General features: G+C 35.8%; 1 protein-coding gene across 6 annotated transcripts in view; it reads right to left on the bottom strand.

Annotated features, from left to right (window-relative positions):
* Positions 1-19,043, bottom strand: part of YTHDC1 (YTH domain containing 1) — a 32,687-nt gene that overhangs the window by 12,278 nt on the left and 1,366 nt on the right. For 3 of the 6 annotated variants that reach the window (XM_036335518.1, XM_036335525.1, XM_036335539.1), the window contains exons 2-9: positions 12,771-12,872; positions 12,066-12,394; positions 11,535-11,949; positions 4,903-4,992; positions 4,395-4,448; positions 3,744-3,838; positions 2,428-2,536; positions 2,222-2,339 (exon numbers count right to left, since the gene is read on the bottom strand). In XM_036335518.1, the coding sequence (XP_036191411.1) occupies positions 2,222-2,339; positions 2,428-2,536; positions 3,744-3,838; positions 4,395-4,448; positions 4,903-4,992; positions 11,535-11,949; positions 12,066-12,394; positions 12,771-12,872 (1,312 nt within the window). The remainder of the gene's footprint in view (positions 1-2,221; positions 2,340-2,427; positions 2,537-3,743; positions 3,839-4,394; positions 4,449-4,902; positions 4,993-11,534; positions 11,950-12,065; positions 12,395-12,770; positions 12,873-19,043) is intronic. The other 3 variants (XM_036335527.1, XM_036335531.1, XM_036335534.1) reach the window with 2 other exon arrangements.

The following is a 19,043-nucleotide window of genomic DNA, read 5'->3' as shown; positions in this document are numbered from 1 at the left end:
TCAGCCTTGGACAATATTACGCAAATAAATTTCAGAACCTGGAAGAAATAGATTATGTTCTAGAAAAATCAAGTTTACTAAACTTGATCTCAGTAAAAATACAATAATTAAACAGACCAATATTCTTACACAAAATAATAAAAATTACCAAAGAAGTACCTAACACCCCACCCCCCGCAAAAGTGGTACAAGAGTGCACAAAATCTTAGTTAAGTGGAATAATTTGGGTTTGTACCTCTTCTTTTGCTAAATACATTTCAAACAAGTTAGTAAAACAGCCAATAAGTCAATGAAGAGGAATATGAAAATGAGGAATATGAAAATAATCTACAAATATATTAAGCCTACTTTCTAAAATTTAGAAACAAATCTGCTTATCAATAATCTGAAAATAAGGTCAACAGAACAAGTCACATTCAAAACAAAATTTGTTGAAGCCAATCTAAAACTGGAAGATTATTTTGCTCTTACTCCTTAAGAAAGCATCATCTCCAACTATTTCCAGTAACACCACTAATGTTTCTAATAATAAAAACATAGATTAAAAAGCTTGTCTTTAGGCTTTTACAATTTTATCCATCCAAAAAATAACTGACTATCTCTGTAAGAAATAACTGGAACCTTGTTTTCCCTAGAAACTCTTTTTTTTATATTTTATTGATTATAATTATAACTTAATTTCACTTTAATTCTAAAAATTATGAATTTATATTTAAAAACCCTGAATTTATATCATCTACACTCTTATCACCATGACATTATGGTCCAACATTATTTTTTTTTTCATGTGTTGTATTCTTTTCCATTTTGTATCATGGATAATTATCTCTGCATATTACATTTAAGTAACAAATCGTAATTTACTTAACCAATTTCCTATATGGGAGAATTTAGATTGCCTCTAATTTTTGCCTCTAGAAAGTAATGAAGAGTAAAGATGATATATTTTTATGCATACAGCTTTTTGCTACTCTATTAACAATCAACCTAATACACTATTTTCACTATATAATTGCCCTTGTATCTTCAAAGTTCCTCACTGTCCCATAGTAAAGGTTTAAATCCTTAAGCTGGCCACTTTACTCTTTATCTTTGCCTTTTGTTCTCTTTACTATCTGCTTCATAAAAAAGGCAGCTCTCTATCCCACCCACATACCCTCCTACCCCCATAGTTTCTGTTTTCATGTTCTTCCTTTTCTTCTTATTCTTATCCAATTCCACCATCCGCATCAAAATCCATCACCTAAGGCAACATGTAACTTATAAAAACATTAGCAGGGTCTTTTTCAGGTAACTTTTATTTAACTAAAATTAATTTTATAGATAATAGAGTTCACTTAAATAATTAGCTCTATATGTGTTTAAATAACTTTCTAGGTCCAACATGGAGGTGTCACATCACAAACTGAAACTTAGATTCACTTAGACAGTGTTTCTTAGTCCAAACAAGGCTGATCGTGTAGAAATAGCCAACCAGGTATTTCCTATTTGTCTCTTCCTTGTTCTTTATTCTTTATTCTATAAAAGAATTCTGCCTTCTCCATTTTGCAGTTCTCCAAAGGAGACTGTCCATTTCATGTAGTGTTAAAGTTTTGTTTGTACTAACTAAATTTACTTCTTTAACCATTTTTTAAACAATGTATGATCATTAAGTAAGGACATAATAGTGGCAATAACTCAGTGTTCAAAATAAGTATTTTTGTTATAAACATATTTAGATCTTAATTATTCCAGTTTCCAAAAGATCACAACGCCAACTTAGCATGGTTTGCTATATTCCTTAAAAAACACAATCTATTTACAACTAAATTAGCCACCTCTAAAACATCAGCAAAGTCAATGTGAATTTTCCCATTCCACAGTAAATAAATAACATGTTAAATTAACATTACATAGATATATGGCAGATAACATCCCAACTAATTGTCTAATTCATGATAAATTTACTGCTATATTACTAATACAGAACAAAGTACATAAAACTCGACTAAACAAACCTTTGCACTTTGCATCCTGTAATAGGTTATAAAGGTAGTAAACAAGACAAGCTAATCATAGTGATGTTGTTCAATTTTATGATCCAAATCAGTCTAGAAATAAGACCTCCCCCAAACAAAAAACAAGAGAGAAAAATAAATTAAAACTAAACCACCATGGAGTTTAACATTCCCAACTGGTAACCCATTCATTCAAAACAAAGGCAACTCTAATTATTACTTACCTGCAAATCCAGTCAATTTTAAAGACACCTCCCAACATCTTAGCATTCATTCCTGCTGGAAGCACCCAATGTATAGGAGATCCTCCATGATGTGATTCTGAAGAAAGTCTTGCAAATCCTAAGGGAATTAAATCACAACATAATATGAAAATGCTAATACAGGATAATCGATGTTTTTGTAAGTCCAAATTATTTTTATTCTTTACCTTGAAATTTTCCACTCTCTCTGACAGAAAATATTAAAATAACACTCCTTGAAGATCTGAATGCAGCATTTAATTTCTTCTCATTTACTGGCAGCGTGGACCATACACCCTATATGAATGATGTAACAAAATCATAGAGATTGTAATTAATGTAAATCTTTCATACTTCCAGTTATATTTATAAAAAATGAAACTACTAATATTATTGTACTTTAATTCATGTAAGCTATAATGAAGAAAGGTCTTATTTATCAGTTGTCAAAATAATGTAATATTTTTTTAATTCAGGAAAAATAGAGAGAAAATTACCAACCAACCTTTGCAAAATCATTAAAACAATTAGAGAAACACATGTGGGAGGGGGGTATTCAAATCTTATGGACTAGAATTCTATGTAATAAAAATAATTCCCTACAAATATTTTAATATCATAGCCATTTACTGTAGTAAAAACATGTTGTTTAAAGGTGAATCACAACACTTACATTTTTTTGTTTTGAAAAACTGACAAAATAATTAAAAATTATTGTGAATCCGTAAGTGAAGAATTCCTGTCAAGTTTCTAGCATTTATAAGTTTTTCTACCTAAGTTCAAAGTTTTATGTATCAATAGTTTTACTGAAGAGGCCTGTGTTCTTTACATAGAGCCAGAACATAATTAATTTTCTAAGCATTTGCAGCAATTCTGTTATGAATGATTAAAAGAGAGAGAATGATAAGGTCAGGCAACAGCTCTAATTCAGTTTAATCTGCTCAAACTAAAACTCATTCACACTAAATGCTTAATTCTGCCTAAATCCACTCCTCCACTCCTTGGGTGGACCTTTAAACTAACTCTTCCCTTTTCTTCTAAATCCAGTGACCTTACTTCTAAAAACAAAAGAAGCTCTCCATATAGAAATGAATTTTTTTAAAGATCTCAAGATTTAAAACAAGCATCAATATAAATCAAAAACTGGTTAATTAAAGAAACCTTTAAAAAGTGTTAGTACAAATAAATTAGCAATTGAATATAGAAACACAAAAATCAACAGAAACACATCTTTTACAGTATAAAGTATAATACATATACATACATATTGTTTAATATGATAATCTGGCTTCTAAAATCCTAAGATTTATTTTAAGTCTAAAAGATTAAAAGGAAACTCAGATTACTATTAGACTGCCTAACCAAGTACAAAGCAGACCTTAAGTGGCATTGCTCTGGACTTTAAAGCTTTTATGAAAAATGACAGTATCTTATGCTAATAATTGGACCTTCCCATTTAAAATTTTCAAGATTAGGATAATTTCAACAGAACTGACGCTAATACCTTAGCTTTGGCAAGAGATACATTCTCATGGTTGTTACTCTTTATGAGAAAAAATCTTGCATCTTGTAGGACATATTTGAGTTTACTTGTTTGATCTAGGGGGGAAAAAAAAAGAAATCCAAATTGATTAATGAGAGGTCATTATCACACAAAGGGGTGTAACTAACTGAAATTAGCCCCCCACAACCCAGATAAAATTTAAAAATTCATAGTCACCCATTCAACCTATAAAGCTAAGCCACAAGGCATAATAAAGCAAAGCTAAGAAAAGAACCAGCATTTGGCAAAAAGGTAAACCTAATCCAGTGATGTTCCGATATATCAGATCCATATTTAAGTATGATAATGGCTACAAATTTTATAGATTTCTTTCATCAGATTATTCTTTTAAAGATTAGTAGTAGACTATTATGCTATTAAAAAATATATACTATCCATTGTGCCCCCCAAATTGTAACATATCCTAATATGTTTACTACTGTTCTAAAAGACATAGAGTAAATGAACATGGAGCTCTATGTAAGACATTATTTTTTCATTAATATATCAGAACATTACTACATTAAAACCAACTATCAATGAAGAACCAATAAGGCAAAATAATGGCTTTATGCAGCATGCAATGAAAACAATTTCAAATTTAAATGATACCTTTTCGGACAGCACGAACGGAAGATGATAATTTCTCATGCTTCTTTTCTGAACCTGTATTTAGCCAAAGTACATTTGTTCAGATTGAGCTTTAATAGAGATAAGACAAAATTTCTACAGTCTTGTCACATAAAGTTCCCATTTAAGACAAATTATTCTTTCTGGAGCACCCACATACACACAAAAAAATACTTCTCAATGTGTACGAGTGTTTTGCTTTTTTGGGTTGTTTCGATTTTTTAAAAAATATGTATATTTGAACAGTTTCCCACTCAGAAAACTAGTCACTGAATCATCATCTTCCAAGAAAAAAAAAAAGTGAAATTCCACTTAAGCAGTAACAGAACAGGATTAAAATAATAAGAAAAAGCTTAGTTTTCTCTAGAATTATTACATTGAACATGCCACCAACAAGTTCACACTGAACTACAGCCTCCACACACTTTCTACAGCAGATTACATTAGAATCAATCAGATATGATTGCAAAAAAGGGTAAAATGAGAATACCTGCATATGACTCTGATGCAGAGCTTCCACTTCTATCAAAAACAATTGGAGAGATACCTCGAGCTCTCTTTCTTTCTTTCTTTTTCTCATCTAAAAAGAATTCAAACAAGATTTTTTAAAACATTACAACACAGGGATTGGTAGTATCGTTGTGTTTTTGTGTAATGCCTAAATATTAATCATTGCTAATCTCTCTCCTGACAACCCTATTACCTCAGAATGAGGCGTTTCATTTCAAAGATACTATTCAAAAACTAAGGACACTTTGTTTTCTCCCACCAATTCCAATTAAAAAAAAATCCTATATAATAAAAGCCTAATATGCAAATCAACCAAAAGGTGGAATGACCAGTGGAATGATCAGTCACTATGATGCCCACTGACCAACAGGGGGCAGACGCTCAATGCAGAAGCTTCCCCCAGCCCACAGACCTTAGGCCAGCCAAGGCAAGTGCCAAAGGGGGCCCCGGGTTATCTCACCAGTCGCCCTGCAGAGGGAGGCAACCAGCGGTGGTGGTTGGGGGTGGGGCCAGCAGTGAGCAGGTGGCGGTGGAGGGGTGGGGCCAGCTGGCAAGCAGGCCAGAGCCACCCCCGATCACCCTGCCAGTCGCCTCCTGCAGAGGGAGGCAACTGGCGGTGGCAGCAGCGACAGTGAGGTGACTGGGAGGCAGGGCCGGTGAGCAGGCAGTGCCATGCTGCCCAAGGTGGGTTCCAGCAGGGGCCCCCCGATCGCCCTACTGGTGGCCCCACAGATCAGCCCTGATCACCAGCCAGGCCTAGGGACCCTACCCGTGCATGAATTTCATGCACTGGGCCTCTAGTATGCCCATAATTGTGAACCACTTAGCCTATATATAAAGGTAGTCTCAAAGTTTTTCAACAGGGGGTGGAAAATCTGCAAAGCAAACTCAACTTTTCTTTCAATAAAATTTACTGTGTTCTGTTCTATGTATCAGGTTCCACTGTTCTAGGTCCTCTTTTTTTAAAGTATACTATCAGGCTTCATCACAATTCCAACTCATTCTATCTTAGATGACTAATGAACTCCAGACCCAAAGCTATAAAACAAAACAGAAATATAATCATCAGTGATCTTGTATACAATCTCCTATTATATGACTATTTGGGGCCCAGATTCGTGCACTGGGAGTGGGTCCCTCAGCCCGGCCTGCACCCTCTCCAATCCAGGAGTTTCTGTCTGTCTTTGCAATCATATGAGCGAAGTGTCTGAGACTCCCAACCCAGTTTGGTTTGTTGCTTACAGAATAATAGAGGCATTTTTTTTTCCTTTGCTTCACTGGTGGGGATTTCCTGGAAGTTTTAGGATATCTTCCCTTTAGTTTTTCCTAGACACTCTGATTTTACTTATGTCTCTCACCTTTGCTTTCCCTCCATCCCCCAAAGCAACAGTAACTTGATCCAGGCTCACTTTGCTCTAGTGTCTAGGACAGTGGTTGGCAAACTGCGGCTCGCGAGCCACATGCGGCTCTTTGACCCCTTGAGTGTGGCTCTTCCACAAAATACCATGTGCGGGCACACATGTACAGTACAATTGAAACTTCATGGCCCATGCGCAGCAGTATTTTGTGGAAGAGCCACACTCAAGGGGCCAAAGAGCCGCATATGGCTTGCGAGCCGCAGTTTGCCGACCACTGGTCTAGGAGATCTGTCTGCCGCCAGAACTACGATTCCCAGCATTCCTGGTGCTCCCTGCGCTCTAAGCTTCCACTTCAGGTCCTGGGGCTGCCACCTGAACTACTATTCCTAGAATTCCTGGTGCCCCCCGCGCTCTTGGTTTTCCCTTCCTGCTCTGTCTCCATCCCACAGCCTCCCACTCTGCCAAGTCCTCCAAGCCGCCAGCTCTCCCTCTCTGCTCTCCATCTGGCGCTTGGGGAGCCAAGTTCCCAAGCTGCTCCACTCTCTGCCAGGCTCTCCTGCTCTGCTCTCCATCCAGCAGCTTGGGGGAGTGACCAAGGGAGCCACGTCCCCCCAAGCTGCTGGCTCTCCTGCTCTGCTCTCTGCCTGGCACCTGTGTATGCAAATTAACCCGCCATCTTTGTTGGGTTAATCTGAATACTTACTCCTGATTGGCTGGTGAGTGTAGCGGAGGGATGGTCAATTTACATGTTTCTCTTTTATTATATAGGATAGAGTATTTTAAAGCTTTAAATAAATTACCTCCCTTAATCCTCCCAATAAGCTCCTGCAATACACAATGCCATTATTCTCACTAACAGAAAAGGAAACTTCAATTTAGAGGGGTGGTTAAGATAACCTGGCCAGTGTCCCACAGTTACTGAGCGGTAGAAACTAGTTTCAAATGTACATCCTGTAACTTAAAAGTACAAACCCTAAACTCTATTCTTATTGAGCCAATTTTCCATTTTTCGGAAAGAAATTTTACTACTATTTTTTAAAGGGGATTCTAGGTTTAGTATGGAAAACTCCTAAGACATCCTAAGTTCCTTATAGTTTAAGCATCTTTCCCTTTGTAATTTACTAATAACTACTTCTCCAAATAGATGTAACAAGAAGCTTGAAAATGACACTGATTTTCCTAATTTAGAGCTGAAAGGGAGAGCAAAGCAGCACATAATCGAACAATTACAAAGCTAAGCCAAGACTATTTATAGCTAGCAAGCATGGGGACAAAATGATTATTTCAAATAACAAGCTATAGAGAAATGAATTTATTTCCAGGCTTGCTGGCTTTGAATAATACCTAACTTTGTAATACCTAACTTGTGAACTTTGTATACTAAAAGACTGAATCTTTTAGTATACAATGACCGAGAATGTGCGTGCACATGCAAAATTATCTTTCTAAAGCATTTGTTTCATTACCGACTACACATTCCTATATAGTGTCTTGCATATAGTAGGCAACTATTCACTGAATGAATAAATAAGACATCCACATGAAACTAAAAAACTAAAACCTCCTTAAAATATTTTTACATCATTTCTTTCAAAAATCCTAGCATGTTTCTTTTCATTTTTCCTCTGAGTAGTATGTAGGCATCTAACCATTATGAACTGTTCACTAAGGATGATATATGTATGGTTATTTAAAAGCAATACTTTATAGAGGTCAAATATACGGTGATGGAAGGGGACTTAGTCTTTGGGTGGTGAGTATACTGATGCTGTATTATAAAGTTGTACACCTGAAATGTCTACAATGTAATTAACGTTACCCCGTAAATTTAACTAAAAAACTCTTTATGGTTCAAAGTACTAAAAGAATCTCTCACAAAGATAATGCAGGAAAAAAAATAGGAGCACAAATAAAATCCTGTCCAACTGTTTTTATGTAATGTTAAATCTACCATTACCATGAGAAATCTCTAAGCGTTCTTCATCATTTTTTGTATAAATAACTCCACTGCTCTTAAGTTTATGATCTCCTCTCCCATCTATTATTCTCAGGTCATAAGAACAGTAAGTCATCTAAAAAACAAAACAAAAACTTTTAGCCCTAGCCGGTTTGGCTAAGTGAATAAACCATCAATCAGCCTGTGGACTTAAGGGTCCCGGGTTTGAATCCAGTCAAGGGCACATGCCTGGGTTACAGACTTGATCCCCAGTAGGGGGCATGCAGGAGACAGCCGATCAATGATTCTCATCATTGATGTTTCTTTCTCTCTCTCTCTCTCTCCCCCTTCCTTTCTGAAATCAATATAAAAAAAAAACAAAAAAAACTTTTAGTGCCCTAGCAGGTTTGGCTCACTCAATAGAGCGTCAGCCTGCGACTGAAGGGTGCTGGGTTCCAATTCTGGTCAAGGGCACATGCCCAGGGTGCAGGCTCAATCCCCAGTAGGGGGTGTGCAGAAGGCAGCTGATCAATGATTCTCTCTCATCACTGATTCTCTCTCTCTCTCCCCCTTCCTCTCTGAAATCAAAAAAATATTTAAAAAAAAAACTTTTAACAACTATCAAAGTGTGTCACTTTTATAAAAAAGTTACAAAAAAAATAAGGTAAAATAAATTGAAATCTAAAAGCTCATGGAACAAAAACAAACAAAAAACCTCATGGCACAGAAACTAAACTGTAATCCCTTGTATTTAAAAAATGACATCTTCTAATCAAAAAGCCCTAAATCTACCTCATTAATCCTTTCGCACATTATAAAGAGAAACTACTCCATGATAAATACTAAGCATATTCTAAATACAGTCCTTAAAACATGTTCCACATAAGGGATCTTTGAAGGAAAATTTGCAAATTTTCCTTCAATAGTGAAAGTAAATAGTTCCAGGTATCTCTCATATATAGATAGACAGACAGAAAAATATATCTTCTAGTAAGTTTGAAATCAAGGTTTTATAAAACTACTGGATATCATTCTATTTGAAATACCTTCTCTACAAAAATATAAAGTATTATTAAGTACCTTGCTACAGTATCAGCATCATTTAGAATAGTGGTCAAACTATTCTCAACCTGGGGGTCGAACGACCCTTTCACAGGGGTCACCTAAGACCATCGGAAAACACATACACAATTACATATTGTTTTTGTGATTAATTGTTGGAGACCGGGTGTAAGCTGACATGGTCCTTGCACCTGAAGGGGCTAGCAAGGCTGGGATCCTTACCCAGTTTTCAAAGACTTGTTTGGATGGCGGTTATCAGTAGAATGAGAGCAACCTTTGTAGAATGAGAACAGCCTTTCATGGCTTACCAAGAAGTCTGTAACTATTTACTGAGATTTGCTGTACCGAGAATTTGTCCTTCTGCTCTGTCCCTCCCTTAGAGATTAAGAGGAACAAAGAATACATTCCTCTTGACAGACCTATTCAGTGTCTTGTGTATAAAAAGCATTGTGTGGTTAATAAATTTGCTGCAGTTCCTCGATTGAGCTGCAGTCCTCCCGATCCCGCTCTCCCCTCTTTCTTTCTTTTCTCAATTCCCACCTCCCTACCTCAGCCCGGCTCAACCTGTCAGGCTGGCCCTGGCAATTAATCACTATGCTTTAATTATGTTCAATTTGATACAATGAAAATACATCCTGCATATTAGATATTTACATTATGATTCATAACAGTAGCAAAATTAAAGTTATGAAGTAGCAACAAAAATAATTTTATGGTTGGGGGTCACCATGATAAATATGAGGAACTGTATTAAAGGGTCGCGGCATTAGGAAGGTTGAGAACCACTGCCCCAAGGGCTCGCGGACTGTGGGAGGGCGCAGGCCAGGCTGAGGGAACCCCAATCCCCCCCCCCCGCCCCCCCCAATGCACAAATTTCATGCACCAGGCCTCTAGTAAATTATAAAAGGTATATTCCATCAGTTTTCAAAAACTTTATATCAAACCCACCTACTCATCTATTCAATTTAACTAACTCCTTTCAAAAACCTATTTAAACTCCCAAACTTAAAACTCTAGTGAGCAAAAGGTTGAAAGCACTGGAATAGGTGGATACAGGGTGGAAGGAGTCAATGGGGAGAAAAAAAAGGTTGAAAGTACTTCAGTTTTCAATCACTGGAAAGTAGCTGGCCATTTGCTCTATCATCTATTCTAACAAAAATATGATTTACTAACAATATACCACTAAGGTAGTAGAATTCTGTAACAATAAATATGTAACTGTCCTATATATCAAAAGAATAAAATTATTCTTGTATTTCAATGTTTAGTACATTTTGTTTATGTAACAGTGCTGGCAGCATCTTTAAATAAGACAGATGTGAAAGTATAATCTTCATATAGTGGCCAAAGCTCTTTAAGTACCATGACCTCTCTTTGCTGAACTCTCTGAATATCTCCCCCAAAGCACTTAACACTGCTACATTTACATTGCATGGATCAAATAAGGATACAGTGGTAGGACTTGCAGTAATAAAGGAATGACCCAAGATGGCTCTTACCCAATCTCTCCACAAGAATTTTACACCCAGCCCTTTGGAGATCTTGCACCAGTCAGTCAACACAGATACAGAATTGAAAGAAAAGCTTGTGCTCCCAAAAGAAAGAGAATTGTTTCCATTTCTATTGCCACATGATGAAAATCTAAAGGCATTTAACATGGAAACATTATAATAACCTAATGCACAGGTGCCATATGAAAACACTCAAGTACATCAATGTTTAAATAACATTAAGACCTAAAATACATTTCCGAGAAACAATCACACTTATGATCATCATTTATAATATAATACAATCAAGCTGGGAAATGCCTTTACAAAGGTATGTACAACTTATGCAAATGTATTTATAATACTCAAAAAGCTTGTAATTAACTATAAAAAAAATCACAAGATAGTCTTGTTAACATCCTCCATCTCCTCAAATACTATACAGTTCAACTGAAACATGTTCAAGAATAAAACCAATCAGGTCAAGCATTTTTTTTTTTTATAAAAAGGAGGACAAGCCCTGACCAGTTTGGCTCAGTGGATAGAGCATCGGCCTGCAGACTGAAGGGTCCCAGGTTCGATTCCGAACAAGGGCATGTGCCTTGGTTGCGGGCACATCCCCCAGTAAGAGGTGTGCAGGAGGTGATTGATGTTTCTCTCTCATCGATGTTTCTAACTCTCTATCCCTCTCCCTTCCTCTCTGTAAAAAATTCAATAAAATATATATATTTTTAAAAAGGGACAAACTTTTGTATACAAATAGTACCTGATCCATCTGTGCCTGAACCAGATCTGACAGACCCATCTGTGAAGGAAACGGATTCAGAATCAGAGTCGCTAGCTTCACTTCGAGTGTCATAATCATTTCCCTCTTCCTTCTGATCTCTCTCATCCTGTTCATATTCTTCTTCCTCTTCCTCCTCCTCTTCTTCTTCTTCTTCCTCCTCCTCCTCCTCTCCATCTTCATCCACCTCTTCATCTTCCTCTGCATCTTCTTCTACCTCTTCATCCTCCTCCACATCTTCCACTCCTTCCTCCTCATTCTCAGTGTTGTTGCCTTGCTCATCAGAAGAACCACTGCTGCCAGTCTCATGATCAGAGCCATATTCTTCAGAGTTCACCTCTTCCTTAGAAGACTGGCTGGATCTGCTTGCACGCCTATCCACTTCAAGCCCAATTCTCTGATGTTTAAAGAAAAAGGAAATCAGCAGTCATATCACAGACAAGGTCAGAGTGAATAAATAGTTCTAAAGCCTCAAAAAGAATTTTGTTTTATATCTAAAATAATATTTACTACCTCAGAACCATCTGGTGTAGGGGATTTGGTCCTCCTTTCAGGATCCCTTTTCCGGAGACCAGGTTTTTCTGGTTGACTCTTATAAGGTTCTCTGGAGGCACTGCTTGATAAACGAATCTTCCGATCAGCTTCTAGACGTTTGTTTCTTTCAGACCTTTGATATTCCTCATTTTTATAATCCGTAACTGACTTTCCCTTTGTACTAACTATTCTTTTGTTATTGCTAACTGATGAGCTCAGTGGCTTAGAAATCAATTGTCTTGAATGAACAGAGGGCTTTTGTCGTTTTACGTCAGTAGATTCCATTCTGTCACTTTTTCTTTTTGATCCTTAAAAACACAATTTAAAAGGATATACAGAGAAGTGTTTAAGTATTCCATTTATTTCACCAAACATTAACAAATACTAAATATCAGAGAGGAAAAAAGCCTCACTTAAAACTTCTTTTGAAATAATTTTATTCCAAAGTTAATCATAAAGAAAATATAGCTTTCAAACCTTGGAATAAATTCATTTATTTGGGATATTTCACACATTTGAAGGGGGGAAAAACACATTACTCCTATTCATGTGGAATTAGGTACCTCAGTTTATGATTTTGCTTTAGGTATTAATGCCTCAAATTAAGTACAAAAGCAAAGTCACTTTCTTAAGAAATTAAATCTCTATATACAGTTATTTTAACAAAAATAATAGAAATCTTACCCTTTTTCTCGTTTTTATCTTGTTCACTCTCTGGATTATACAGTTCATCATCCTGTTCTGGTACTTCTGTCAAAATATCATCTAAAACATTAAGTTCTCCATCTGAAAACAAGAAAATCAAAATAAGGAAAATCATTATCACTAAAGCATTTATTTTCAAGTACTTACTATGTTGAGGCTACAGAAGTATAGGAACATAACCTCAAGAACTTATTTCAGGATGAAGACATAAGAATAATTCCTATAAAATCATACGAAGTAAAAGATATGACAGAACCTTATTCTACAAAGCCAGGAGCATATACTCCATAGAGTATAAAACAGCCATGGGCAAACTACGGCCTGCGGACCGGATCCAGCCCGTTTGAAATGAATAAAACTAAAAAAAACTAAAACTAAAAAAAAAAAAAAAAAAAAAAAAGACCGTACCCTTTTATGTAATGATTTTTACTTTGAATTTGTATTAGTTCACACAAACACTCCATCCATGCTTTTGTTCCGGCCCTCTGGTCCAGTTTAAGAACCCATTGTGGCCCTCGAGTCAAAAAGTTTGCCCACCCCTGGTATAAAAGCATATACTGGAGTATAAAAAGCAAATGTCAGAACTTTTATATTTGTATTTCATCCTTTAATTCATAAATTGTGTAACTGCTTAAAATGCGCACAAATTAGCATGGAAATACATGTGTATAACTTATAAACATGCATTTATCAAGGATTGGGTACTCCCCACTAGGTACTTATTGACTACCAAGAGAAAAGCTGGCCAAGTCCAGCATAATCAAGTAATCAAAGTTAATATCATCAATAAGGGTGGTCAAAGCAACATCATGGACCTCCTGGTATGGGGCACTGAGAATAGAACAATTCTGTCACAGTCCTATGAAAAATGCAAAATTTAAACCCATGCATGAGGAAACATCAAACAAACCCAAATTAAGAGACACCCAAAAAATGTTAATGTCATGAAAACAAAGTACTCCAGATTAGAGGAGACTAAAGTGACAATACAGCACTTGATTTAAAACGTAAGTGGGAAAACTAATAAATTCTAAATAAGGTCTGTAAATTATAGCATCAATGTTAATTTCCTGATTTTGACAGTACACATCCTACAGTTCAGTAAAAGTCAGTCCTAATTTTTAGGAAATACATACTTAAGATTTTAGGGACAAAGTAGCATCACATTTCCAATTGACAATTTAGAAAAAAGGTGTGTCTGTACAGAAAGAGAATGTGTAAGAGCAAGAGGGAATATGAATTAGAAAGGTAAATGTGGTAAAATGTTAACATTTGTGGAATATGGCTGAAAAGTACAAGAAAATTATCTGTACTATTCTTATAGTTATTATCTGAAATAATGTTAAAATAAAGTTGCAAGAACAAAATTACTGATGTGCTACACAATCAAAAACGTTTGAGGCTACTGGTATAGACTATAAAAAGTGTAGCTCAGACCAAGTGGCATGGCTCAGTGGTTGAGCACTGACCTATGAACCAAGAGATCATGGTCCGATTCCTGGTCAGGGCACACATATTTGGGATACAGGCTCGATCCCCTGTAGGGGGGCTTGCAGTAGGCAACAATTCAATGATTCTCACTCATCACTGATGTTTCTGTCTCCCTCTCCCTTCCTCTCTGAAATCAATAAAAATATATATATTTTTAAAGTGTACCTTGTTCAGACAAGGAAACTGCTGCTATAACTGACATACTATTCAGTGATCATGAAAACACATAATTTGGTTTTGTCACCCCATTCCCACCCTCACTCTGTCCAGTAGGACAAAGTAAATCTTAGAAATACATGCTAATATTTACTGCTTTAAACTAATTTTTTGTAATGGACTTATTCTAGTATCAAAAATACTTTTCAGATTTAAGATCTCGCAAAGAGAAGTAAAAAGTCATGCAAACTAATGAGATAGAACAATTATATGTGTGGCTACAGTCAAAAAGCGAAGTCCCTCATATAGCAAGGGTTAACCTGATTGAGGCTATAAGCAGGTTAGATAGGATTCAAATTTCCCCAAAGGGTGACAGAAATGAGTGACTGAAGAGAAATAAAATAGTTAATGTAAACGTGAAAAAGGAAAAAAGCAAGGCTAGGTAGGATACAGAATAACATTGGAGTTAGACTTAGTTCCTATTTAAAAACATCTGAAAATTACATATGCCTGAAATGGTACAGCAACTGTTTTTTTTGGTGATAAAATGTTTATCTGTACTTTATCATTTTTCTAAAATGAATATATACTACATGGACTTTTAAATGTTTAACTTATCCTTTTAAATCAAAATATGCTAACCAAAAAGGTTAGCATTGTTTTCACTAGAAGAAAATTAATTCCCTCAAGACCTAAATGGTAGCAAACATAACTTTAGACTTTATACTATAAATAAAAAACATATAATTTGATAGAAAAAGTCCAAGTTTGGCAGATATTTAATAATTCTTGGGTAAAAGCTCTCTAGTCAGTATAAAAATAAAAAAGGTGGGTCCCAACAAATCTTGACATAATATATTTGTAGAAACAAATTTAAAACTACCACAACAAAATAAGCAAGTAAATAGTTCTACTTCTTTTCATGAAATCACTAGTTCTTAATTAGAAATATCAACCCAAAAGCTTGAACCTTCAAATAAAATCATACACTTTATATATGTCAAATCTAGTATAATGAAAAAACTATGTAGTTTCATTTAAATCAACTTAAATTTCAGACATGACTAACTCATGGCTTCTGTATTATCAAAGTGAATTTTTTTTTTAAAAAGATGTAACAAATAACAAGTAAAATTCTGAGATTAGTTTCAGTTTTAGAAAGCACCTACACATTCTTAAGATAACAAATTTTAACCAATCCTTGCTTTTTTTAACACTTTATAACCTTCATGTATTATCATATTTACATATCATATGAAACACATAAGGTATGTTTTATCTTCTATTCTTTTGCAAGTTGACCAAATTTATTTGTCTAGAAAAGACAGATATGAGTCTAAGGCTCATAAATCCAGGCTTTCTAAATCCAGGATTAAATTAGATGGGGAACATTAAAAAGACCTTTAAAAAAAGTATAAGGACAACAAAAATGCAAATTATGAAAAGGTAGCATGCACTAGATTAGTTTCAAATTAGTGTACCAGAAAGCTCTGTATTACCAACATTACAGCATCTAAAATTTACTTTAACATCAACTATAGCATCTTCACATAATGGTCCACACATTTTTATCTGTATTATAGTCCACTGTAATAAGCTAACGTTTTATTACAATATTGGCAAACTAAAACCTGTAGAACAAGTTCAGTCCATGGCTACTATCTGGCCCTGATATAAATGACCACATTTTAAAAAAAGTGTTTTAAAATTGATTTTTAAGGAGGAAAGGAGTGAAACATCAATGTTGAGAGCAGAACATGGATCCACTGCCTGCACACTCCTCCCGGAGATAGAGCCTGCAACCCCAGCATGTGCAGTGACTAGGGAACCAGCAACCTTTCAGTGCACAGGGCAACGCCCCACCAACTGAGCCCCACCAGCCAGGGCTAAATGACCATGTATTTTTTAAATATATGTTTTTATTGACTTTTAGAGAGAGAAAAGGGAGAAGGATACAGAGGCAGAAACCTCGATGAGAAACATCTTCGATCGGCTGCCTTCTGAATGCCCCTTAACGGGGGATCAAGAATGAAACCCCAGGCATGTGCCCTGACTGGGAATCAAACCAGTGACCTGTAGGTTCATGGGTTGACACTTAACCATTATCCACACAGGCAGGGTTAAATGGCCATATTTTAAGTTGCTTTTCTCTATCACTGAAGCCATTTATTTACTGAAATATGACACACAGGGGAAAGAGACTTGGAATTAAGAAAATCCAGGTTATCATGTAAGAGCTAGATCTCCTTGGGAAAATCCCAGGCTGCGCTCCAGTTTCTTCACCTCTGATAAGAGGCATTTAGGATAAAGATATCAGTTTGGGGAAGAACAGGAGGGCACTTATTTGAATCTCCTGATGAGTTTTTCAACCTGTAAGCCCTTTCCTATTGCTACCAGATTCTAATAAAGCTTACCTGCTACAAACTGTTAATAACAAGGGTAATATAGGATATACAAAACCTAGTCCAAAACACAAAACCAATTTTTTTCCAATAAAGCAAATATATACATGTTCTGGTTATCTACTGATGTACATATAACATGCCACCACAAAACTTGGTGTTTTAAAACAATACAATAATTTATTATTGCTATAGTTCTGGAGTTCAACCGAGGTAGAGGTCTCCCTCCCATATGCCTGCAGGTAGTGTCCAGGGCTAGAATCATCCGAAGACTTGCTCATTCACATGTCTGGCTGGCACCTATGCTGGGAAGACTCAAAATAGCTGGGGTTTCTAGGGCATTTTTTTCTGTGGTCACTCTCTCCCCTGACAGCTTCAGGGAATATACATATGTGTATGTACACATAACTGCCTGTCGATATTTATATGTACTTGCCTGAATGAGTGTGTGTGTACATATATAATTCAAACCATGAAACTTAGCCTTGGACATCAATAGCAAATTTCACATAACTAGTCAGTTTTTAATGAATTCCAACCTGCAATGATTTACAACCACACAATTACTGTACACCAGGAACTTGGTGAACAAGACATACTCGTGGCCCTCATGGAGCTTCCAGTTTGATAATGTAAGAAAACATGTTACTTGTGAAAGTGGTAATTCATTATCCATTATCTCTATTCTTTAGAGAGAGCGTTGTAAGAACTTAAGAAATAAAATGTATACAAGATGTTTATAGTATAAAAGATGTGTCCTTCCTCATATAGAAAAACATCATTTAACGTTAGTTAACACTACCAACATTCTAGCTTCTTTTAAATATACTTTTTGGACAAATAATCACAAGAATCAGAAGGAACTGGCAACTTGTCCAGTTATATAGGTTTCAGCTTCTAAGTATGGGTATTTCTACGTAGAAGCATTATAGACTTAATATCTATTACACAGCTGATGTGCAAAGCTTAATAATCAAAGGACTCTATAACCAAAATCTTTAACTGTTCTGTGATTAATAGCAAATTTCTGCAATTTAAACCTGTTTCTTATCAAAATCTTACACCATTTATGAAATCATTTAGAAGGGACCTAAGGTTTGTGGCGTGTCTAAGATTATTACAAGGCTTATCTCTATTATTTCCCAACATTTCATATAAGATAACAGACAATAGGTACTCAGTTTCCCACTTTTTCTTGTTCAAGTATGAGAAGGAAAAGTCAAGTATTGATTCTAATTTTGGCTATTATACTAGCTGTGTAACAATGATCAAGTAATTGAGACACCCTGCGCCTCAGTTTCCTTATTTGCAAAATGGGTTATTCCAGAAATCTTCCCATTCCAAAATATGCAATTCCAGTAGATTTGTATTTGCTAGCTTTTCCAGTAAACTCTAGATACTCATCTTCGATGTAAACTATAATGATGAGCACTTATAGCAGAAGTTTTAAAACAGGCAAATTCAATTATGGACATTAAGTTTTACAAAAACTTCACAAATGTGAGTCTTTTCAAAAGTTGGACAATTTATCCTAAGTGCTGCGAAGAGGTAGCACAACTACTTCCCAATTATAGTTACAAAGTTCATGTGTTTAGACTCCATTTTCATCAATAAATGCATCTCCAAAACAAAAATATTTAAAACATCACCCACTTTTCTTCCTCAATGTACATTACTGTATCAACTCTATTACTGATTTACAACTATGTTTCAACAATTAATTCTTGACAGTACTGACTTTTACTCATTTTGTATTTGGTTCATCTCACCCACCACAACCCCCCTGCGCTCCCACACAGCTCACAGATTACCCTGACACAAATGTTGACTGAATTATTGACTAAAATCCTTTAATAACTGACTTGACTGCTAATTAAAAGCAGTTTCCTTTATTCACTAACACCATGCAATCCTATATTCACAAACTTTCCAGGTGTCTCAAAAAAGTAGGGATGGGGATTTTTTTTTTGCCAGGATTCAATTAAGGAAGGAAAATTAAATTACTATGTCCTAATCACTCAACTGCTTTAGGAAAGGAACAATACCTTAAACACACTCCCACCCACCCCACTTCCCAAGCCTGTCCCTATCCTAGAGCGGTTTACTGCAGCATGAACTCTTGTTTCTCTGTAGAACATTTTTAAAAAAAGGAGGACAGGCCTACTGCAACTGGACTCTAGAGCCCATTTAACAAGTCCCCACC

Source organism: Myotis myotis, unplaced genomic scaffold (genome assembly GCF_014108235.1).
Source record: "Myotis myotis isolate mMyoMyo1 unplaced genomic scaffold, mMyoMyo1.p scaffold_m19_p_1, whole genome shotgun sequence".
Taxonomy (NCBI): Eukaryota; Metazoa; Chordata; class Mammalia; order Chiroptera; family Vespertilionidae; genus Myotis; species Myotis myotis.
This window is presented reverse-complemented; position numbering and strand designations above follow the sequence as displayed.